At 37.5% G+C, this 25,571-nt stretch overlaps 1 protein-coding gene across 1 annotated transcript; it reads left to right on the top strand.

Moving 5' to 3' along the window:
- Positions 1-9,797, top strand: LOC119085054. Its single transcript, XM_037195272.1, has 5 exons — positions 1-2,273; positions 2,352-2,870; positions 2,933-3,071; positions 5,687-6,049; positions 6,117-9,797. Exons 1-5 carry the CDS (start codon positions 1,420-1,422, stop codon positions 8,055-8,057), a joined length of 3,816 nt encoding a protein of 1,271 aa, XP_037051167.1. The 5' UTR covers positions 1-1,419; the 3' UTR covers positions 8,058-9,797.
- Positions 9,798-25,571: the final 15,774 nt, after the last annotated feature.

The raw sequence follows: 25,571 nt of genomic DNA, 5'->3' as shown, positions 1-25,571 counted from the left end.
CTCAATAGCAACTATACTGTGTGCACTTGTTAGTAAATATTTTTTTTGTCTAAAAATTTATTACCAAATAACCATAAAAAAGACGAATACATCAAAAAAAAATTGTCGCTTTTGAATCACTTAAATTTGCTATCAAAACAATAACACGCTGGAAGTTCCCGGGGGTGGTTGGAATAAGAAAATTTTGTGATTCAATTCCAAAATGGAAAATGTGTGCGGATTTGTGCGTTGTGCAGCAATGAACATTGGTCGGATGTAGGATCTCATTTTTTTTTTCGTTTTCGTTTAATTTTTTCCGCACGACAAAACACCATCCATTACGTACATTATATTGGAATATGTGCCGAATATAATGCTGAGACGGAATACATAGACGGAAAATAACGAGAAATTTGACGGATGAAAAAAAAAAAAACGAAATCCGTGAAATCTGTCAAACAAAAATTTTTATTTTCTCAAAATTTGGCCATTTGTAAGGAACAGTGTACTACAACACGAGAGACTCCCATACAACGTATCTGATATTTGGTCGTCGCATACATAAGTCTAGCTGGCGATCATAAACATATCCATTAAGCAGTGCTAAGCTATCGTGGTGTATAATATATTGTAGTGAAGTGAAATATATTTTTTTGGTCAAAAAATGTATATATTCTCGCCGTTTGACCGATGCACACAATGAATCTGTTAGTGAATCCGAACACATACGAGAGATATAATTTTATTTTCGCATAATAGCAACAACCAACCAATGTTTCAAGTGAATATATTTCTAGTCAAAAAATGTAATTGTGTAACTGTGTGCTGATCATCGAGACGAGAACAAAATTTATAATTTTATAGTTGGGTTTGAACGTATAGAGATAATGTTGTGATTGTGTATATTATATACAATGGCGCTCCTTTAATGGTGGATTTTACACACAAGGAATATAAATAGCGTAGGAACGAAATTGTGTGCTGAGAGGTAGCGGAAGCAAAATTACATTTTTATCGTAAGTTGGCTACATCGAATTCGGAGAAGAAGAAGAAGAAGAGGAGAAAAATAAAACTTAGTTCTTCACACCAACTGGTTAATCAAACCGAAAACAGAATGCATCGAAACAAAAAGCTGCAAAATCGACGAAACAGTGAAAAAATCGTCGTTAAATTCCATAAATAATTTCTCATTTTTTTCGTTTTGTACACCAAAATGACAAGGACACGAAGCTCTGATTTACGGTAGACTAATAAAATCGACACGAACTTTATTATTAGTGTCATTGTTTTGACGGATATTATGTGCGCTGTATGATAAGGTAACCATCCAAATCCGACAGCAAACAACACAACCATATTGATAAATATTGTTGCCATTGCACTGCACACTCGTTCAGCGAGTTTATCTTTTCGATTTTTCCATTTTCGGATTAAGTGCTCATGGAATTATCGAACAATGCAATGACGTCCCCGATGGCGGCGACAAATGTTCCGTATTCGCCCGCGCCTCTGCAATCAGATCTATCATACAGTCCAGACCATTCAAAGTTGACAGCTCCGTCACCAGCAAGCTCACAAAATGCAACCGAACGACCAAACGATTTATCACCGAAACCAAATCCGGACGATCAACTAGTAAGCAATGACCATCAGCAGCACTCCGTGCGAAATTTCATCAATCATTCAAATGAAACAGAGAATGAGACTGATAAGAGTCAAGTGAAATTTATCGAAGAATCTCAATTAAAATCCACTCAACCATCGCCAATGGATTTTCAATCGAACAATCAAGACGATGACAACAAACAACACGAACTGAAAGCTTATAATCCGATAAATAAGGAAGCGTCACCGACTCACACAAATCACATTGAACATGACATAAAATTCGATAAGAACAACGAAGATAAAAATGTAGGCGAACCGTATAATCAGCATGTTGACAGAGAAATCGACAGGCACAATGACCATGCACATCATCATCTCATACAGCATCACCACAATCACCATCCGCAACCAGAAGTACAGCGAGACAATTTAAATGGGAGCCTACCTCACGAGCACCAGAATGATCCGAGGCATCAACTGCAAAGCCAACCACAATATCATCCGCCTCTTCATCTACAAGAACATCAACATCATCAACAACAACACCATCAGCAGCAGCAGCAGCAGCAACAACAGCAACAGCATATGCATCACCAACTTCAACAGCATCATCATAGTCTCGGGTTACATGATCATCAAAGTCATTTGCAGCATTTAGACTCGCAACATCATCAGCCGTACAAACTGTAAGTATCTGCACCTGATGGTGTCTAGTCCACTCTTGGCAGATGCATTCTAAAATTTCTGTTCTATTCCTTCTGTAGGTACACGCCCCAATATCTTCCGCCACCGAACAATTACAACAATGCCTATGTGAACAAGCCAAACACCACGTTCAAACCGTACCGCATGTCGAATATTCCGTCAAATATGAAACACGAAATGTCTGACGATGGATATGAAACGAGCGCCACTGGCGACGGTAGTCATCTCACGCAAAATGGCAGCCACATGATGGGCAATCAAGTGTTGATGCCAAAATGCGAAATATCGCCACCCGACGATCCATACAATTTCGTTGACGACGATATGCAAGGCTCGATGTCACCACATTTGATGCCGTCGAGTATGCAACCACATATGCGTGTGCCATACTCGCAAAGTTCCTTGGCTGGCGGTGGTGCTGGTGGCAATATTGTCAATAACGTACCGAAATTAGCGTCGATGCATGGAAACATGCATGCCATGTCGACGGTACACAGTCCAGTGCTAAGTAGTCCACCCATTGACGGATCGACACCAAAGAAACGCGGACGCAAAAAGAAGCAGCGTGACGATACTGGGTAAATGAATGCACCGTCGTGCCGAAACTTTCAATTTATTTTATCGGCCGCATTTCTTCCAGACAAATTCTTAACGGTGTGGTCAAGCAAATACCAGCCAAAGAACGGAAAAAGCACGACCGGTTCAACGGCTTGTCAGAGGAGGAAGTTTCGAAACGAACACTGCCAGATCATCTAGCCAACAATTTGGACATAATCATAGTGAGTGTAATTTCCGTTTTCTTTACATTTATTCTAACCAATACGAGACTACTGCAAACAGCACTGTTCGCGATTGTAGCCGTCACTTTCACCCGATTATGATAGCATATCAGTCCACAACTCATACCATGTTCGGTCTATGTGTAATCTCTTCGTTTGGAAATCCGATTGTTTTCAGTGTGTGCGTAAACGTTATTATTGAGGGCGATGCCAGCGATTCCCGATTTCGAAGTCATAAAAGAAATTGCATCGCTTTGAAAAATGAAATTCCTTTCGTGAGGTACCATTTCAGGTACATTTACCAAGTTAGGGTGTCGACACCTTTTATTGACACGACAGAAACGAGGGTTTTCCTAAAATAGCCGTTGAATTTACTTGTTGTTATTCGCATGGAATGATCAGTAGGATCATCGCAAGCTCACGTCAATTCCGTGGAAACGTTAAATCAAAAATAAACGAGCCATCAGAACAGTCGGAGCGTTTGCTGCGACTGAGCCCCGTACAAACCCGTATATCTATTGCGTACGTGACCCTAGTGCGTCTGTCACCCTACTTTGACCGTAAGCCTATTGCGCCGGTTAATGTAGTTAAAGTAAAATTATTTTGTAATATGTACATCTTACAAATTGCGCATAGCGCAATTACGAAGCCCCGTACGACGTTCCTTTCAAATTGAGTATAAATACACATAGGGCCCTAGTAGCGGCCTTAGTCCGAGGACCCAAATTTAATTTTTTTTTCAACAACATTCTATTCGGCCTTTGATTACCTTCCAAATGAAACAAAAATTACGAAAAACGGATGAAATTTACTCGAGTTCTATGTAAAATACACATAGGGCCCTAGCAGCTTTTCACTTCTAAGGCCCTAACTCACGCTCCACTCACCCGATTTTAAAAAAACTGGATTGGTATTGACAAAACCTATCATTTGCCATTTCATTTACATTTCCATCGTTTGTTTTGCCATAAATATCAGCAAAAGACCTTAAATCACTTAGGTGACCCTAACTCACGAAGGGCCGACCCGAATATGCCCATCTTCGAATTTAGCCTCACTATTTTGACTATCTTTCAGGGAGAAAAAAAATTTTTGAAATCGGATTTGATTTACTCAAGATATCGACGTGACGGACAGACGGACAGACGGACAGACAAAATTTTTATTGCGGATTCGTCATCTATGAACAAATGCAAACACTTTGCCCTTACCGTCTGCTTCGAATTCCATCAATTACACACGGCATCGTAATCCTATAAGCCCCTAAAAACGCTCGGCAAACTCCTCCTGTCTTGAATCTTATCGGATCACAAAAGGGTCGAAATTGAAAAATCAAACTTGTTCCCTAAATATTCAGAACTGGTCGCATCTGACTGGTACCTGAGTCTGAATTTAAGATTTCGGGTTCGACATGAACCTCAGATTTATCAGATCAGGTTGGGTTCGGGTAGCCTGAAATTTTCAACAAAGACCGAAATCCTGAATTTGAAACACAGAAGCCAGTCAAATTGTACCTAGGCTGGTATTTCGTACGATAAAATGTGTCCCCAACATGAGTTTGTAGAAGATGCACATTTCGTCCGATTTTACACCAATCCATGTACGCGTTGACGCTTTCGATAGTTCAATTTGCCCACCTCTATTTAGTGGGCAAACACATGCTACCAAACATTTCGTATTTCATGTTGGGACCACACTTTGCGTAATTTTGTTCGAAATGTCCTCTGTAGGTATAAGTACTCTTTCACTTGAACAGGTCCGAACCTGCCGAACCTGTTACCAACTATTTGTGCGAAACAAGGGCAGCAACCGAATCTGAAAAAAAAATATTTTAATTTTAGCTTCCTAACTGGAAGGCCACTATCATTCTATCTGCGCATCTAAGTGGAATGACACACAACGTTGCGAAAAAGCACCTAAACGCGAAATTGATTTCGGTCACTTTCGTTTACTTTGCAACAATGTGAGAGATGTAAACGGAGAGTTAAACGGTGTACGTTCGTGGAGATAATAGCTGTCTTTACAACTCACTAAATTGCCTAAAATCAATCGTCCCCAAAGCTAGAAAAAGAAATTTTCGCTTCAGTTGCTTTTCGCATCGTTGTGTGGAGCTACAGTAACGGTCAGCTTGATGACAGGAAGATGAGAATGCAAGTTCCAAAATTAAATCTTATCCCCAAAGTATGACCCCTCATAACATCTGCATATCTTCATTCTTCAGAACCAGCATTTGATTTAGCTGCAACAACACCATCGACAGTTCTAAATTTTTCAATGTACTTAGTACTATGAATGTGTAGTAATAGTGGTCGCTCATCGGTTGTAGTAGTCGTTCGATGTCTTTAACATAAATTTCGTGTTCCGACCCGGATCCGACCAAAAGCTTCACTCACCAAATTTTCAAGAAAGGCCAGCCTGGTTTTCGAGGATTCGAAATATTTCTAGATGGTTGTCGTGCTACTATACTTCTTGCTTCTTCAATGTTCGAGTCCCTGGTCATATGCTATCTTACTTTCCCACTCCATGCCCTGCGTCCACTGTCCAATCACTCGAACATTAGTTCTTTTCTCACTGGAACTAAAGTAAATTCTCAATGCTTTGCCTTGATTATACAGATTGGTATCAATCCCGGACTATTCGCCGCATACAAAGGACATCACTATGCCGGTCCCGGAAACCATTTCTGGAAATGTCTGTATCTGTCCGGCTTAACACACGAACAAATGAATGCCGAAGAGGATTACAAACTGCTGGATTTCGGAATCGGCTTCACAAATATGGTAGAACGAGCAACCAAGGGCAGTGCAGACTTAACGCGAAAAGAAATCAAAGAAGGTTGTCGCTTACTGCAAGACAAACTGAGACGCTTTCGGCCGAAGATAGCTGTTTTCAATGGGAAGTTAATTTTCGAGGTATTTTCGGGAAAGAAAGACTTCAATTTCGGCCGACAACCGGAGTGCATCGAGGGAACCAACACGGTAAGTCTAACAAATTTGAAAAAGTTATCCCGAAACGGGCAATTGAATTCAATCAATTTGTTGACAGTATATGTGGGTGATGCCTTCATCAAGTGCACGTTGTGCTCAACTACCACGAGCTGCTGACAAAGTTCCTTTTTACACGGCGCTGAAGAAGTTTCGTGACTATCTGAATGGGCTGATACCCCATCTGGACGAATCAGAATGTGTGTTCTCCGATCCTAAGTTTAAGGCCTGTTACGAGATTGAGCCAAAGGCTGATAATATTAGCATCCCATCCATACAATCGGCTACGGACATAACGGATCTTAGTAATAATCATAAGATGTTGGATGTTCCTGGTAAAAAGAAACGCGGACGACCGAAGAAAGTTCGCGGTTTGGACGGCGAAGAACCGAAAGTGACGCCGCGACGAACTCCATCTGTAGTTACACTAGATAGCGATGGTATGCCAAAGAAGAAACGTGGCCGGCCTAAGAAAGTAAAGACCGACGCAATTAACGGTATGTCAAACGGAATGGAAGCTATTAGCAATAGTATTGATGCGATGTGCAATACTAGCATAGGAATGTGTTCAAGTGTTAACGGTCAAAATCGCATGTATCCGTCGCCCATGCAATCACCGAATCCGAACAATACGTTCTGTGGGATGAATAGTATGAATCCCAGCGCCTATGGTTCCATGAACTCGATGGCACTGAATCCAAACCGACCGAACTCCTACAATCATCAGCAATCGCCACAGAACTTACACTCGCAACCTTTTTCGCACTCGGACCTATCATCGGAAATATCAGCGGCAATTTCATCGGAACATTTGGGAGAAAGTCCTGTGCCAACGTCGCCTAGTTTAGGACCACCAGATTTTGAGCCACCGAACAACTGTATGCCAACCGACGACAATAACACAAACGAATGTGGTTTTGCCAGTCCTGCACCGTCAACGATAAGCGAACACACCGGTCCACCATTATCTCAATTACACAGCAACAACAATTCGACAAGTTACTCGCCCTATCGTACAACGCCGAGCAACAATTTCATCGATCCTCGTTCAAACGATCCAAACGTTAACACCACCAACGAAAGCTACGCCCTGCAAGCGCAGCAACGGCAACAACAACAAAACGGACTTAGCAATCCGATGCTACGTCAGACAATTCCAACCAATGTTGATCAACACAGTCCACGGCATCAGCAACAGCAGCAGCAACAACAACAGCAAACGCAGCAACAGCAACAACAGCATTCGACGACGGGTGATGTTTATAAATTGCCTGATGTGTCTGCGAAAAGTCTGTCGGGTCTTGAATCGTTGGTAGATCAAATACCGAGTCTAAACGACTCTGAATCGCCATCCTCGAATAATAGTCTTGCTGGTCACAGTTTGAATGTCAGCAATTTAACCGGTGCATCAGTTCCAATATCAGATTCTCGTACGGCCGACGTGTCGTCACTAAGCGAACAATACCAAAATAGTTGCATTTATTCCGGCTACCCATCCAATTTAAATTCGATGCCTGGACCAACGTCTGTGAATCCATCACAAATTCCGCAATTCTCAAATTCTAACTATTCGCCGCCAAATTCATCAAGTCCATCGAATGCAACTAACGCTTATGGCAGTCTCTCTAGTTCATTTTCGGTTAGCAGTCTAACCTCATCCTATCCTTCGTCAGCGATGAACACGTATCATTCAAATTTGATGGCCGCTTCAACGCACCATCTCGGCGGAACTGGTGCTCCGATGTACATGGAACCACATATCCCAATGGCCGTGAATCCACTCTATCATCCTTACAGTCAGCATGCTAGTTATACTGGTTACAGTCCAATAGCACCGCCGCCGACGATTCACATGCCAAGTCCAAACTATCCGTACGGCTACACCAATTCCACCTATGGACAACCGGCCCATCCGACCACACATCCGGCAGCTGGATATCTATCGAATCATCATTCAATGTTTGATCGAATCAAGCCGGACATTGGTTACGGGGGATTTTAGTCACTTTGGGTGACACATTTAGTTGCGAATGAGACGAAAGAGACTCAATTGTGATCATAAAAACGATTCGTTGTGATGAGCGTCCTATTTTATTGATTGTAAGTCGAATGAATGGCGATGGATTTTCTAAATTTTTTTGATTTTGATCTTCACATTGGTCTGGAAGGTCTTTGCATTGGAATTTCGTTAGCGCAATTTCTGAATGTCTGAGTGAGTGGTCGGAACTGTATGGGTGGTTGTGGAATCTAAAACTGAGCGGGAACGATGGTAGTCCTCAAGAATCTCTGCATTTGTAATCTCGTACGTTCGCCCCTTAATTTGTTGACTGTAACATGTGAGAGATTAGAGAGTGTGTTTGGCTTTAGTAAGTCGGTATAGGTTAAATGAGATAATTCACGCAAATATTAGACAGGTTTCCCCATGGCGGACTCCTTCCACTGGTCGAGTAGTGTATTGGTATTGAGTAAACGTTAGTTTACGCCTCGTCTTCCATATAAAAATTGTCAACTCTAGACCGAGTGAATTGCTATTTTTTTCCGATACATGGGAACCCGAAAATGGTGTGTGAGTCTCACATACGCGGATAAACAGGTTACTCATTTTGCCGCAAATGTCAAAGGTCACAAATTGCCAATCGATCAACCAAAGACTGAAATCGTTTCAGAAAATTCGTTAAAGCGAAGAAAAATCATTTGCAAAAGTTTCCATAGCGCATTCGAGTGTCGTTCATTTTTATCCATTTATTGTGCGGTGTGAGGACTCAAAACTTATTTCGCTTCCAAAGACAGATTCAATCTCTCAGTGCTATTGACATTATCGTTTCATTTGAAGGAAGAAGGAGAAGTCGAGAAGTTCACCAAAAGTAAAATTGAGAAAATGAATGGATTGCTAATGATGTGTCTCCAGTCACTAGTCGGTTTCGTTGACTGACCATAAAATATGTGTTGTCGCGATCTCCTCAAGAGAAATTTGCGTCTTCAGTTCAATTTGATTTTATAATTTTGAAACAGAGAAACTATAAGAAGCGGTTTGTTCACTAGCGTAATTTACTGTACGAATCCAGTGCTTAATTAAATGAGTCAGAAAATTGTTTTAAAATTAAAATAAATTTCTGTTTTTTTTTTTTAGCTAAAATCTCTTTTTTGTTAACCATAGTAATAAATGGAATTTTAAACAAAAAAAAAACATTAAAAAGTTCAGTTACTTTCATCTCGATTGTACAAAATGACCATAGTTTTACGATAAATAAAATTTTACCATGGAATCAACACTATATTTCTATGTAACAGGGTATATATGTAATTTGAACTAATTTATATATAAAAAAAAACAAACAAAAGAACAGAAAAATGAAGATGGAAAAAATTAAGAAATGATTCGAGGGTGATATATTACTACTTAGAACAATTTTAAGATAATCTTTAAAAAGCAAAAAGAAACAAACAAAAAATAAATGAAATAAAAATGTGTATCAGTCAGTTGTCATAGGATGCATAGAATGGTAATTTTAATAAATAAATCTTACCATTACGTCTAAGAATACAGCCAGACCGTTTACACTTTAATAAAGGAAATGAACAAGAAATGGAGAGAAGAAAATAATTTGCATAAAACATATATACGTAATCGACTACTATAAATGAATATCTTTACACTTAATTATAAAAGAAAACAAAAAAATTAAATTAAAAAAAAAACAAAAACAAAAAATAAGAAAATTATTTCAAAGAACATTTTTAATTAACAAAAGGAGAGGAAAGCGTAATTTGTGTAAATATTTAAGCGAGAGAAAATTATCATAATTAGAGCAAATTTGTGCATGCATGTCAAGAGTTTCGACAAAAAAAGGGGATACGGTTTGAACACTAGGCCGAACTATTACACTACCTTCAGACAAAGAATGTTTTGCTCTGACAATAGATCATTGTCAATGTCGTTTGAGCTGTCAAATAAGTTGTCATTTTCACAAAGCTAACCACAAATCGAACAAAAAAAGTATTGGATGGTGAGACGCCGCACAAATTTTCATACATTTCAAGGGGCGGCTCTGTGAACGAAACATCTTTTGAGGTTAGCTTTGTGAAATTGACAACTCATTTGACACTTTTTGAGAAAAGAAACCGCTATTTGACACTGATCTATTCAGTATTCGAACGCTACGATAATGGTAACAAGGATTGTAAATTTAGTGTACATTCGAGCCAGCTTCTATCCTACCCGCGATTCGGTTTGTTGCATAGCCTAACGATGTTCTGTTGTAATGGTGCCAGTCACGCCACATACATTTTCAAATTTTACAGCTGAACGGAAAAACGAGACAGAAGATATGCGTGGCTTGAACCCTTAAAACATAATATCTTTAAGAGCGCTCACCCCTTGGCAATTTTCTAGCCTACATTTGTGCGCAAAAATATTCGTTTTTTGATGATTTTTCTGAACCAAAATCTTTTTTTGCAAAAGTTAAACCATTAAAACATGTAAAAATGTGTTACTTTTAAGGGAAAAATTGATTTGTGGATGATAACTTTTTTCACTTGGAGAAACCTTTGCAAATGTGTAAATTTATATGTTTTGCAAAGGTTTCTCCAAGTGGGTTATGTTATCGACCACAAACCAATTTTTCCCTTAAAAGTAACACATTTTTGCATGCTTTAATGGTTTAACTTTTGCAAAAAAAGATTTTGGTTCAGAGAAATAATCAAAAAACGAATATTTTTGCGCACAAATGTAGGCTAGAAAATTGCCAAGTGGTGAGCGCTCTTAAGGAATGTAATTACCGAAAACACTTTAAAATTTTTAAAAAATTCCTAAATTTAGGAGAATTTTGAGAATTTGAAAAATTTAATTCTGAAAATTTCCAAAAATTCTTTTACTTGCAGCGCCCTGTCACAAGAGGCAAAATAAAAATCTCCAAACAAGGTCGTAATGTACCATGTCTTCTGGAAAATTCTTACAAAATTATTAAAATTAGGAAATTTTAACAGGATTCCCAAAGTATAAAAACACTGAAGGTACCCCAGACCCTCAGTATTCCGACTTTCTGGAGAATATAAGATTTTTGGCGTAATAATGTTGTCAAAACTGCGTTGTTCAGTATAACATATTCTGTGTTGCGTTTTGAGATGCAACCTAACAAAGTGAATTTTACTCGATTTTACTTGTGTCCAACGTTATGAAAATTATATTCATCCGAAATTAGGGATCCACGTGTTTTTGCGGATCTGCGGCACCTTCAGTGTTTATATACTTTGAGGATTCCGGCATACCGTTATCCGTATTTTTTCGTTCACTGACGAAAACCCATAAAATGTAACGTTACCATCAGAACCAAACATTGAAAGTTATGTCTCATAACGGCACCGAGGTTGTACGACATCGGTAACGTTATTGTACTGGTAACTGTATGTAAAAGTTCAGCATACTGAACGAGTTGTAAAGTTACAGTGATGGTAAACTGAAACATGTGCTACCACGAAGAACAAAACAACTTACTTGTGGCAAAAATTCGTCATGACGTTGTAACGTTACTAAATTGTAAAGAACGATTCGAACAATAACGTTGGAACTTAGGACTTTTTGTATAAGATTGTAACGTTACGAGGCCTGATTTTTAAGAATTCTTTCTCAAAATTCTTTAAAATTACTGAATATTCTTTATGAACATTTACTACAATAGTCAATTGGTATACCACATGAGGTCTACGATCAGGCTAACGTCGATTCATAAGTTGTGGTTGGACTGAACCCGATGAGAAGATTTCAGGTTTAACCTGAGCTGGACATGATTCAAATCAAGTTCAGGTGAAGACAAAGCTGACTTGTTCCTATCATTCTTTATGGGGAAAGACGTCGTAAATTATTTTTTAAATCTGCCAGAATTTTTTTTTTGTCTTTCGAGTCGAAAGTTTCGATTCCCCAAGTACATCTGGACTTACAACAAAAAAAATATTTCAAATTTTGAATTAATTTTCTAATCCTCATTTAAACATCAACTTCCTGTCTCTGCGATGGATGTAACCTGACAGAAATATACTACCAGGTTTACCGTCGTCAGAGCGTACCTAGTGCTCAAAAACAAAGATGTCGGATCAATCATTTTTCGTCTGAGATGGAGTATTAGTGACGCATAGGTTTCAAGTCGTCACCTTATGACGAACTGATGTCCATGCATGCTTTCGGTCTATTAAAAAAAAACTTTCAAATTATAAAAGGAAAATTTGTCATCTGTGCAATACCATCATCATTTTACGATTTATATTTAAACAAAAAAAACTAATCAAAAAGGAAAACTAAATTTAATTTTAAATGAGAGAAACAATTAAGTTAAACTAAAAACTAATTCAAAACAAACAAACAAAAAAACGTTGTATGATAATTGTAACTAAATTAACACTTTAACATAAATTTAATAAAACTGAATTAAAATGAAGAAAATGAAGAGAAGTACGAAGAAAACTAAAAGTGAAATCTAAACAACAACAACAACAAAAATGGAATATTTTAAGAAATTATACGAAAGAAAAAGCTAAACAAAAAAAAAAGAATATTTTTATGTGTAAATTATGTACGTATATCATCGGCCTATTTTATGATATACCAAAATTTTTTATATAAAAAGAAGCAAAATTTAAGGGAAACTCTGAGTGAATGAATGAATCAGATAATGAATATCACCCTCTTGACATATTTATTGTTGTAAATGTACATTTTAAATAAATAAAAAATTAAAATAAAAGAAACAAAAAACAAAAGAAATTACTGCAATTTTTCCAGAATTTTTTTTTTCATGGTTTTTATGACCGTTTAATATGAAAAAACTAAATTGAAAACAGACAGAAAAACCTACATAAAAATTAAATGTGTATATTATTCTCCAATAAATGAAATTTAATTCAATGAAAAAACAAACCCAAATCTTTTTGTAATTTTGTTCACTCAAATCTCTCAAAACAAAAACTAATTTAAATTCACAATGAAAGAATAAAAAAATAAAATTAATAAATTAGGAGACTTACATAAAATATATAAATAATTAAGCTTATTATTGACAATTAAATGATTTAAAAAAAATGAAAGAAAAAAACCAACAGAGAAGGTGTTCATAATTCGATGCAGAACAAATTACGACTCGACATTAAAAGCTCATCACTGATTATTTAAGTGGTCATAGTCACGACCCTACGATAGGACCCTAGTCTTATAGGAGAAAAACGTTATCAAAACAATTTTCGTCGCAGACGTGGAACTTTATACACAACAATTGATAGGCCACCTTCTTCCTTTCAATGAATTTCGATCAAATCACAACATTCGACATTCGTAGGACTAATATATGGTCTATCGGTGTCAGTGTTGTATAGCGGTGACGCGACGGTACATTCGAAGTTCCCATATTTAAATCGTAGCGAATCACTGAATTTGTAGCCTGACCATGACGTTGGTTGTTTTAATGATTTTAGTGACAATGCGCAATGCGCAATAAGACACATTCAGCCTTGTCTTATTGTAGTTGGTTCCAGGGCCTTTTATAACATACAAGCTCGGAGGAAAAATCCACCCCAGTCCCACATCGTTCCACCCTACTTTTTATAAATCCACCCCAGTGCACCCCACTTTTTACAAATCCTCCACACAAAAATTGTAATGAGAGTGCTGTATAGCATCTATCATAAAATTTGCTCAAGGACCATATTTTGTGAAAAAAGTCTCGCTGCGCGGCATAAATTCTAGAATTTTATTTCAGTATTAGGTACTTCTGTGCTTTTGAGAGCTGTTATGATGTGTTCATCGATAGATAATCTGATTCTGAACTGGAAAATAATCGCAATTAACTTAGTAAGTTTTTAACATCTATTTTTTATTGATGCAGAACGGTTTTCTGATAAAGAATTATACTACGGCGTGCCTCAAAAATATTTTTCAAATAATGAAATGAAATCAACGATAGTTATTTACGTATCTGTTGTGGACGGTTTATATTAGGCAATTTCGCGAGTGAAAGTGCCTATGATTAACCGTCCACAACAGATGCGTACACAACTTTTCATGCTGAGGGCCTAAATTACGAGAAAAATTCCGTAATTTATTGCCAAGGTATGAAAGGGTGTTGACCTTGTCGTGTATTAGCCCCAATTATTACAGAAAATGTTGTTTCTGATTCATAGTTCCCGAATACAGATCTGTGTGTTTGGAAAAATATGGTCTAAGATCTTCACTAATCTTCACAGAAAAAAAAAATTTGAAAAAACTCGATTTTACATACATTTTTCATAGTTGGGAACGGTTGTGACCTCTTGGGAAGTACAAAGTACATCTTGAGTGATCATTTATTGACTGCAAATGAATGGCGATCGGTTCTGTTCATTTTATAAAGTCAATTTAATGAGGTTTTTCACCTTCTACGAAGTAGGACGAAAGCTACATTTTCAAGGCCAATGATGGGATCGGACCGTTTTGGGCCAACATGTAATTTTGACCTTACATTTTCATCGCTTTACTCCTGTTTCACGACCAAAAATAAGTTGAAAGCACTGAAAAATATGGGTCTACTTGTCAGAAATTTTACTTCGACTACATTTTTGACTTGCACCACAATTTATTTGGGGTGTATTGTGTATTATACATGGAACGAAAGAGGCTAGGTCGAGCTACGCTTCCATGGATAAGCGCTGTAAGCCAGCAGGAATGTCCAAACGTTTACCATATTTTGAGTCATAAGTCTAGAACGGGCTGCGGCGCTTACCGATGATTATACTTTTAATGAAGGTTCCTACAACATTTCAACTTTTAGAAACATTTCTATCTCGAGCTATCACAAAGAAACTGTTTTCGCGACCCCTTGACATGTTACTACTTTTCACGTGTTCACTCTGAAAATGGGAAACTAACACAAAAAGTAAAAAAATTCCTATTTTTCTTAGAATTGAAAGACGATTCAAACGAGCCCGGATCGCCGAACCATTGTACCCGATTTTCACCGAAATTGGTTGAAGTTTTGGCGATAGGTTTTTTCCAAGGTGAAATGAAATGTCAAACCGTCATCTATAAAGCCATAACCTCAACACTATTAACAATGTAATTGTCAAAATAACAAAGAAAATAATTTGTGGTTATGGTTCTATGGGTGACATCGGTTCGTGTTCTGTTCATTTTGTTCAGCTTAACCGTTGCTTGGAAGAAACCTATATCATTCTTAATAGTAGATTATTCACCTTTGTCCTCATGTTTGTTTAGACACTTGGGGAGTTATTGCATGAGCCGAAGGCGAGAACAGAGGTGAATACGCTATTTTTTCTACCGACGGCGAAATAATATCACTTTTTCACTGCTATTATTTCACCTAGGTAGATAAATGTCAATTTTTTATATCAATTTAGTATGACCACGTATATGACGGAAAAATTTCGCCTTCGGCGCTTAAAAGCACAATTTTCATGTTTTTCAAAATCTAAATATTTCACGTAGCAACCAGGTTAAAAATCGAAGCGTCTAAAACGGGCTCCTTTGCTAAAAAAATAGGGCCCCTAAAATAATTTCCACCCCAGTCAAAAATGCTTATAAAAGGCTCTGGTTGGTTCGGTCGAGACATAAGCGGACGGCTCGTTATTACTTCCATCGATCTAAACCAATCGAGTTGTAGTCTTTTGTATTTCGATGATGGAAAATTCTGGATTTCGGTTGTTCAACAAAATAGTAGGTTACAGTGCATGCTGCGAAAATGATTCATTACATGAGCGAACAATTTTGAAATAAGAGCAACCTTACAAGTGTGTTGTTGAGCAATAACCTTCGGTAACTGTTGGTTGAGACATGAATTATCGAAATGGAAGCTTGAAGCAATTATCATTTCTTTATATGATGGAAAAATGTCGTTTTTTTCAAATTTCATTCGATATCAGTCGAAACCCCATAAAAGAATAAAATGTAACCAGGAAACGTTTATATTTGAAGTTAAGCAAAGTAAGGTCACTAAATTGTTCCAAAAAATGCTAAAATTTGATGTTAATTTCTCAAGAATTTAAAAAATATTCCGCCTTCATGAGGTTAGCTACGATAAATTAGTTAGCACATAAAATAGTCAAAGTGAACTAGGTAGTACCTAGTAGGTACTGTCATTAGTTTCGCATACTGAAGAGATTATATAGGTTTGTTCAACGCACTGCTCCTAGCATGAACACTACTTTGACAAATGTCCAATTCGGAGGCTTTTGTGATGAGAGCTACCGTTTAAGATTGATTGTATAGTGTGTTTTAACTCATACAACGAAACAAGCCATCTGTCTTTACGAAAGAAACGCAGTGCCTACTGTGACTTCGTCAGCCTCCAAATATTTCTTATGTTCATGCTAGGAGCAGTGCGTTGGTTTGTTCCATCACATGGTAGAAACGATTTTTGACAAGCTGAAAACGAACGACAGCATCCGAAGACCTATTAAATCGTTGAATCGGTTCACTTCCCTCTTCAGTTTGTTTGTCCAATACGATACATTGACTGGAAATCCATAGGTCTCTTCCAAGTGCAACATCGAAATGTCAATCGTCATCCACAGACAACAAAACGAAACAATGTTGTTGACAAAATGTATGGAAAAGCGTTGAGGTTATGGCTCTGTGGATGACGTTTGACAGTAAACAGCACTTTGCACCTGCACTTGGAAGAGATCTATGTTGCGAAAGGAATTTCTTTTCGGTTTCAACTAGTTTTTAAAGCTTTATTTCACTAAATGAAAACTCTTGTTTTTATAACAAAATTTACAAATTTATTTCAGCATTATACGCTTAAAAACTTCTAGTAATTCCATCTCGTAACAGTTTTTTTTCTGATTTTCTAAAACTATATAATTGTTCAGGTTGCTAGATTGACCGCAATAATCTGGCAATCTAGATTAACAAAAGTCTACAGGATTAACAATCTATTAAACATCTAAGATGCCGACTTTACTTTTCGGAAACGTTTATATAAGGGGTAATAAAGGGAACTGCGTCTGCCAGTTTTTTCGAATTCTTTCCATTCTGTTCCGAGAATGTTCTTCAAAATCGAGTATTGCTGTTCTACAGCACTAAAGACAGCAATTTGTTCCAATTCCGGTAACTCGTTCAGCACATTGTGAAAGCCATTCAAGAACGTTACAAACAAAGAATAAATTTTCAATATTTTCAACTTTCTATTACGAAGCACGAAGTCCATGCAATAAGGGGAACTTAACGGTCTGTTCCCTAATAACGTAAGTTTTTTGAGATCATTGAACTGAAAGGGAAACCGTGTGTGTGCACAACCGATCGAAAATGATTCGACGCTGTCGAGGCGAAATTGGTAGTCTACCTCCGGTTCATTATAATCGAGTATCTTCAAAGTTTTCAATTGCGTGAGATTGTCAGCGATCGACGAGTATATTGAAACAGTGTCTTCAGGACGACGCTTGACCCTTGTGGATAGACGTAAATATTTGATCTGTCGATTCAACTGTAAGAATGAAATGAATGTCTGCACTTCCTCGTCACTGCCCAGCAGCAAACGAACTCGTTCCAGTTTTCCATGATATTTTGCAATTGATTTGGGAACTGTAGCCAAACTCAGAGAACGCAGATTCGGCATCAATTCGAGTGCTAGCGAGTTGTTAATACCTTTACTGAAAAGGTGGAACTCTCGCAGTTTCGTTAATGGCTTGCTCAAAGTAAAATACGGACATTCCTCCAAATCAAGTATTTCCAATGAATCGCAACAATATTCGGAAATATATTTGCTCAGTTTCTGCAGAGCGCTTAAAATTTTCGTATCATCGCCTCTATTGCTAATACGAAGATATTTAATGGACGCTCCGAAATTTCGCAATAATTTAAACCGAATGTCGGCACCCGAAATCGGGAGTGTCGCATGGTGTTCAGCGTTAATACACATCCAACGATGTGCATATTTTCGTGAAAATACTGAAGCGGCAATGCCTCTAAGTCGAGTACTTGTGTCGGAAATATTCACCAGGTCCACTAGCTCCAAGTCACACATAATCATGTCAATCACGTGGTCACACAAGTCGTTGAATGTGGTTTTCCCATCGTCAGGTTCTATCGAAGAAGCGTCATCCATTTCAGTCTCGTATTTTCGTTTCATAGCAGATGTCAACTGTAAGGAACGAAAAATAGTATTTCAAGTGATTCTAATCCCCTCAATGCACACGAAACACTTACCGTCGTGATGGAATGATTTCGTACAGCAAATGGTTTCTGTATGTTTAGAAATTTTGTTCAACAGCTTGTAATGCACAGCCTTGGCAATAATTTTTGTTCTTTTCTTAATTTGACAGATCTACGCCATCAGCTCATGTCAAAAGTATAGTGAATTTCATGATGCGATATTGTCAATTTACGCATTTAGTGCGGCATAAGCTCATGTCAAAATTGTTTAACGTCGATACAGACAATTAAAACAGAGAGATGCTAATATGACGGCTGGGACGCCGTTTCGACGGATAGAGGGAATTTGTCCATCATTTCTGAAAAAATTTGAACCGTATGCGACCAGCTGTCAAATTGAAAAAGACATAACCACAGATTTTTTTAAATACTTCCAGCATCACCAATTTTAATGAAATAAATTGCTAACATGATCCTTGTGGGATCAGAATGAACGTAAGTCCATTTATTTATAAATCAGATTCAGTATTCGTACACTATTTCCGAATTGAAAAAAACAATTTTGGAGACCAATTTTTGAACGCGTATACCTCAGATAATACGAAAGTACCTTGCAAATAAAACCCTTTACGTTAATTTTGACACCGATGCAAACGTATTTCCATATTCTGCTTCTCGAATCATTGTAGTCAAAAATTAATTATTTTGTAAACAACCGACCAATTTTGGAAAAAGTCAGCCATTTTTGACATTTCATTCGTTATATGGAAAAGGCTGACAAATTCCCTCTATCCGTCGAAAGGGCGTCCCAGCCGTTATCTTAGCATCTCTCTGAATTAAAATTTTTGTACAGAGGTGAGTGCGCATTAGCGTGGGTCAAAAATCTCAGAAATTGATAATTTTATAGCGATCTCTTTCTAAAAATAATTCTATAGTGGAAGCAGAACGTATTAAATCCCATGGGATGAAAAAAAATCGTATGGGTTGAAAAAATTTGACGATGGGTCAGGACTATAAATTTTAAATTTTTAGCCCCGTACGAAGTACTGAAGGCTTAGTGGTTTAATATGCCGTTTGTAACATGTCGAATTATAAGCAGACGATTACGGCAAAGCATTTGCCTATGTTCATAGATGACAAATCCGCAATAAAAAATATGTCGTCCTGTCTGTCCGTCTGTGACCCCTATAACTTGAGTAAATTCACGCCGTAAGTGCGGTCGAAATTCAAAATGGAAAGTGCGGAAGTCTTTCTAACGTAGCGTCATTTTCATACAAGGAAGCGTTGAAATGTATTTTTCGGTTCACTTTTTCATCGAATCGTTCACTTAAAATTCAAATTTTAGGCACACTTACGGTGTGAATCACAACCTTTTTTGAAATTTCTTTTTTTTCCCGTTTGGTAATGTCAAAAGAGAGGCTAAGTTCGAAGATGGGCGATTTTGGGTCGACCCCTCCCGAGTTGGGGCCCCATAAGCGAATTAAGGTTTTTCGATGATATCTCCGGACATTTAAATGCTAAAGTTGTTAATGATGCGTAAAATGAAAGGTATTAACAATGCCGATCGACAGATCGACAAAAAAAAAGTTCATGGAAATTGGATGACCGACTCGTGAGTTGGAGCCCATGATGTGAACCAGGTACAGGGCGGGAAGCAGTTTTTGCTTGTAGGTCGGCCAAATTTGAACGGATTTCGACTATTTTTGCTTTATTAGATAGGTATTAGATAGGATACGTACCAAGTAGGGAAAAAAAAAGTTTATGAAATTTGGTTGACCGGAGCGTGAGCTAGGTCCCTTGCAGTGAGCTCATATCCGGCGACTCGGCAGTACAGTGAACGTGGTGTATTTTGACAATATATCGAGTAAATTTTGACCGAATTTCATGATTTTTTTTGTGTGTGAAAGGTATCGTCAGAACATCTTCCGGTCTCCTAACAAAATGGCTACCGGCTATATTGGATTTTATTAAAAACGATATAAATCGGTAAAAATTAAGTGAAATTCATTCGTTTTCGCCAATTGTTGTAAAATCTTACTTGCACACTAAATAGCGTGTTGTGGAAAAGTTTATAGAATGAGGTTCTTGGACAGAGGCCGTTAATCGGCCCTAAGTGGTTCTTGCACATAAGTCGAATAAATCTCATCTGATTTTGCCAGTTTTTCTTTTATTTGAGAGGTAATGGAATACCGAATAGAAAGTTGGCAAAAAATTTTGGTTTTATTTCAGAGGTTTACGGGCTTTCGTAAATGCGCTATGCGCAATTTTAAAAATGAACACTTTCAGTAAATTTGACCATGCCCAACTTCGGATAGGTGGGCAATAATGTCAAGGACGCAAGCGGGTTACGGAAGCATTTTGGTAACAGACGCATAAGAGGGTTGAAGACGTATTAGGGTTACAGGCGTATTAGGGCTACGGACGCAATAGGTTTACGGGTTTGTACGGGGCTCAGTCGCAGCAAACGCTCCGACTGTTCTGATGCCTTGTTTTCTTTTGACCAAACGTTCTGTTTCGACCATAGAATTATATTTAGAAAGAGACGCTCTAAAATTATCAATTTCTGAGACTTTTGACTCACGCTAGTGCGCATACCAAATTTTGTTTACGCGCCCATTGCCCAACACTTACAGGATCAGAGCACAAAGCAATTGCCGTACTCAAAATTGAAAAATGTTTAATTTCATCAGGCCTCCTCAAAAATAGCATGCCTTATTAAGGAAATAAGGAAGGAGGCTTTTTCCAAAAAAACAAGGATTTTTTTTTTGAAGAGACCTTAGAACAAAGATCATCAACTAGTGAAGCGTGACCAACCTTGCGTGACACCAGTGTGACAAGGGTGGAGGGTGGTTCTAAAAAAACGCTGATTTTAGCTTGACCTACTTTATGAACGGCCCCCAAATGTGTTTGAATTATAAAAGAGAAACAAGATTTTTAATGAATGGATTAGGAGAATGAGTTAAAATTTAAGAGACAAAAGGAAATTTGTTTTTAAGAAGTGGACAAAAAACTCAGGGTTTGAAATAAAACTTATTGACATGTTCGGGTTGACTTTCATTCCAATAATGAGACTACGAACATAAAATTGATGACTCAAAATCATTTAAGTTTCTTGAACGTAGGTCATCAGTAAAGCAACCGTTCCATTTACATCAACGATAATCAGAAATCTCCAATGCACTTGTGAGAGTCGACGCATAAGGGGAAAGTACGTACGAAAATTATTCGGAACTTACAGGACAGGCAAGAAATTTAACAATTGAGATGGCAAAGACAGCATCCCAGGAAGTTATTCCAAAATGTCCAGTAATGTCCCTCCCCAGTACACTGTGACCCCACCAATTAGGCATGGCTTGCCAAATAAATCGTACCAGGACAAGGATGAGTTGTAAATCAAAATTGCTCGGAATTGTCTACAATGATTGCTGTTCCAAGATGTGGCCTAACGTCTTATATCTGATGATTCTCGAGAACCACTGGATTACGACTGTGATAAGATTGCAAACACAAACTCTGAAACATTCGATTCAATAGTTGCATACCTTCTCTTTTGATCTACTCGAGTCATAACGAAACTCAAGCAATGATTTTATACATTCGCTTAAGACTGGCATTTACTTCGTACCTCGTTGTCGTCTAGATTTCTGTCGTTGCTTTTTCTCATCGTCAACGATACGGCCGTTTTCATCGCTTGGTGGCGAACAAGCTACTACCCCTCATCGATTTACTTACGTACTTCGACTCTTCACTTCAGGTTTAAGTTTTGACATTGCCGATAGAGAATGACACCCTATTCTCGTTAAATTATTCCTCAACAAGGTTGCACTAGCGACGCTTATTTTCAAAATTTGTCGCTACTAGCGTTAGCGCTCGCTAGAATATCATTAGCGAATATTTTTTCGCTGATCGCTAATCACTTCGCTAATGAAAAATAGAACATTCTAGGTATTGAACAATTTAATATTGAATTATTAGAATTGTTATTTGCATAACTAGAAGTGAAGCGTTGAAAAATCGAGTTATGAAATGTACTTCACATTCAAAGTCTGTTAAAAGTTTATGAAATTTCATGTATTACACCAGCTCCAACTCGCAATCGTGTAAATTACTTTTCATGCTTTTGATTAACAAAATTCACATGAAAGCTTGACTTTCTAATTGTTCATCACTAGTATGCAAATAGCTACTATACTCAATCTTTTGCAACTTCCGTAAAAAGGTAAGCTTCAACATAAATCTTCAACATAATCATAAAATCTAATAAATTTTCCTCAAAAAACGATTGAACAAAATGCAATCAAAGTTCATCAAAAGCAAAATTTAAAAAATTATTGAGATTTCATCATGTTCAGCATGATTAAAAATGTTTAAAAAAATTTTAAATTAAGAAATCGTCTTATTCATGAGATCTTTTAGCGAAACATTAACGATCGCTATTAGCGGCCTCTACTAGCGCGCTAACTTTTTTTCGGTTAGCGAATAAGTTTAGCGTCGCTAACATTTTTCGAAATTAACGTTAGTGTTAGCGTCGCTAATAAAAATCGTTAGCGATCGCAACCTTGTTCCTCAATGACAACTGTCGAATCACATTTATTGAGACATAATGAATTCACAACAAGGATGAAGAGCCTGCAAATAATTTCGAAATTAAACATTGAAAACAAACACACACTAAACTTTAGCAAATTGCCGGATGGCGTATCTGAATCTGATCTTCGACAATCGTCTACTGTTCTTCGTCGAAAACTTTTCGCTTCAATCGAATGGCCTCTTTAACGTTTTTATTGTATCGATTGCGCTAACGTATTTTCGAACAGATGTATGCCGCCTAAATGTGAAAAACTCGGATCCTTTTCGAAGCCAAACTGCTGCAGTGCTTGATACTCGTCTTTTCCGAATAGTTTCGAGGGACTTCAACAGAAGACATTCACACAAATAGCTTGAGAACTTTGTTTACCTCTTCCTCGGGAACCATTTGAGCTTGACTGTGATTCAAAAATCCAGTTCGAGACATTTTTAATAAACACAAAATCACAAATAAGACAAAATACAAAAACGATCCGTTGTTGTAGTGATTCTTATGAGAATAAACTGATTGCAACAGACATTCTGTCAAATATTTTCGATGAAGTGGTGGGGAGTATACTTTCAACCCTACGCTGACAGTCGAAAAAAGCACTCGATCAACGCACTTCTGAGCTGATAAATTGGATAAATCATTTGGGCTCTAATATTTGTTTTGCATCTTCACGTAACGTTACATGGAGAAATGAAAAGTTGTTCGATCTCGAAACTAACAAATTTTGTGTCTTAAGCCTCTACTCTACGTTTTGTGTAATCTAATAGATCATTGAACCACACAGCAAAAACATTTATTCAGAGTTTGTAATGAAAAGTACAGGTGAAATCACTAAAAGGAGTTTTAAGTCAACAAATCACAAATTGATAACTATTTCACTAAGGTTCTTTGAACGAAACTTTATTATTTATTCAGAGACTGTTGTTCATAACAAAGCCTACCTATATACCTGCACCACACAGGTTGCCTATACGAATACGTCAAGTTGAACGCAAAAAAAAATTCAAAGTAAAAATAATCAATGAAAGTAGATAAATTTACTTTCATTGAAAATAATCCGATCGGCTGGCTTCTTACGGAGAATTTTCTTTTTTCGACACTTTGCTTAAATATTCTTCGTCAATAAATCAGATCAAGGAGTTTTGGACTCCTTTCAGTATACAACCCACGGCATCAGTCTTCGGTTTACTTTTTCCCTTTGGCGTGGACTTTAAGATGCGTGTGTAGGGTGCCCCTTTGGCAAACGTTTTCTTGCACACGTTGCATTGTTGCATGGGTAAAGTAATGCACCTGAAATCAAAATTTCGATTTAACCTGTTACAGACGGCTGTCATCTGTTATCGACCACGGCAGCAATAATAAACGACAAGCTCTGACTAGTGAGGTTTTATATAGTAAAAAGCATGTTCAAAACAAATGAAGTAAAAGATTTCTGAAAGCAATCTCTGGAAATCTTCGATCAAATGAAGTAATAGTTTGAATAGTAAAACTGTTAACTGTTACAAAAAAAAATCATAGTTCAGTGAAGTCCATCGGTCATCTTCTTCGCATAGTTACCAGTGTGGATTCTGAAATGCTCATTCAGATCGCTTTTTTGAGTGAATTCCTTACCACACTCTTGACAAAGGTACGTTTGTAAAATGGGAAATTATTCGAAACGAAAACTTACTTCTACGTACGACGGAACGGGGCGGCGGGGCCCTTTTCAGTCGCGAACTCATCTCTGTTCACGCGCACATTTGATCGCACTGAATCGAGAAACGAAAAATTTAGACAAATGATTTGAGCATCGCGATCCTTCAAATACAGAGAGGGTCGGCTGTATAACATATAAAGCGGTTAAGGGCTGTAGTGTATTCGCTCCTCGAAAGATCGTCGCTATCTATTGGACCCAATCATATAAAAAAAAATCTAGAACTCGACTGCGCACAACGTCATAGCTGGATGGAAATTAATTTCGTCGAAATTATCTGGTTCTTCCGTGATGAGCCTTTATCTACTCGATTAGCTTAACCCGAATGTCGCAACACTTTCGTCAATTCGCATCGAGCGAAATTTTGTCCTTCGATAGCGTACTCACACGTTTCTGATTGCATGGCCGCATAATGTGGATGCACACTATCTAGTGCGAAACCAAAGTCAAATTTTCAATTCGAATAGAATGCAGACTATTACTCTGTCTTTACCAGAGAGAATTCATTTGATTGGAGATACCGAGTGGCGGTAAATCATTCCTTGAACCAATTTCCGTTTTAGCACTTTCTGACGGCGTTCGGCTTGTGATTTCAACTTCTTTGGCTGATGAATCTTGCACAACCTACGAAAAAGAGTAGGGAAGGAAACCCTAATACATGAATCCCAGTTTTAATACCGAAATTTTGGTGAATGATTTTGAAAACTTTTTGCATGACTAAGGACTCGACTAAGGAAGTTTTATTATCCAATTTGTTACTAAAAATTATTGGGAATGGAACTACCCCAGTAAATCATGCTATACAAAACAGTTCTCAAACTAAGTTTCAATATTTTACTTTCGTGATTCTTTACTTCACACCTTATGCAAATCTATGCAAACTCATCATGTCTGTGGACTTATTTACTAGTAAAGAAAGAAGTAAAAGAGAAAGAGGGATTTTTTTGAAATTGGACCAGGCTCCGTCGGAGCTATTTTTTAGCATCGCTTTGTTTACATGCCCAGATAGCCCTTGGCCCCAATGGTCTAAAACCGCAGTCGTTTAATTTGAATATTCTTTTATTGGCTGGGGAACTTCCACCAAAAGTTGAAAAAGGGTGTTTTTTATACG

The sequence above is a fragment of the Bradysia coprophila genome, unplaced genomic scaffold (assembly GCF_014529535.1).
Source record: "Bradysia coprophila strain Holo2 unplaced genomic scaffold, BU_Bcop_v1 contig_94, whole genome shotgun sequence".
NCBI classification, from domain to species: Eukaryota; Metazoa; Arthropoda; class Insecta; order Diptera; family Sciaridae; genus Bradysia; species Bradysia coprophila.
The sequence above is the reverse complement of the archived record's forward strand: the minus strand, read 5'-3'. Positions and strand labels throughout refer to the sequence as shown.

Bases quoted from the DNA above. Each gene is read 5' to 3' on its own strand.
- LOC119085054 (XM_037195272.1), top strand. From the start codon at position 1,420: ATGGAATTATCGAACAATGCAATGACGTCCCCGATGGCGGCGACAAAT. The intron at 2,871-2,932 runs GTAAATGAATGC...CATTTCTTCCAG, and splicing joins AAGCAGCGTGACGATACTGG to ACAAATTCTTAACGGTGTGG. The intron at 3,072-5,686 runs GTGAGTGTAATT...TTGATTATACAG, and splicing joins ACAATTTGGACATAATCATA to ATTGGTATCAATCCCGGACT.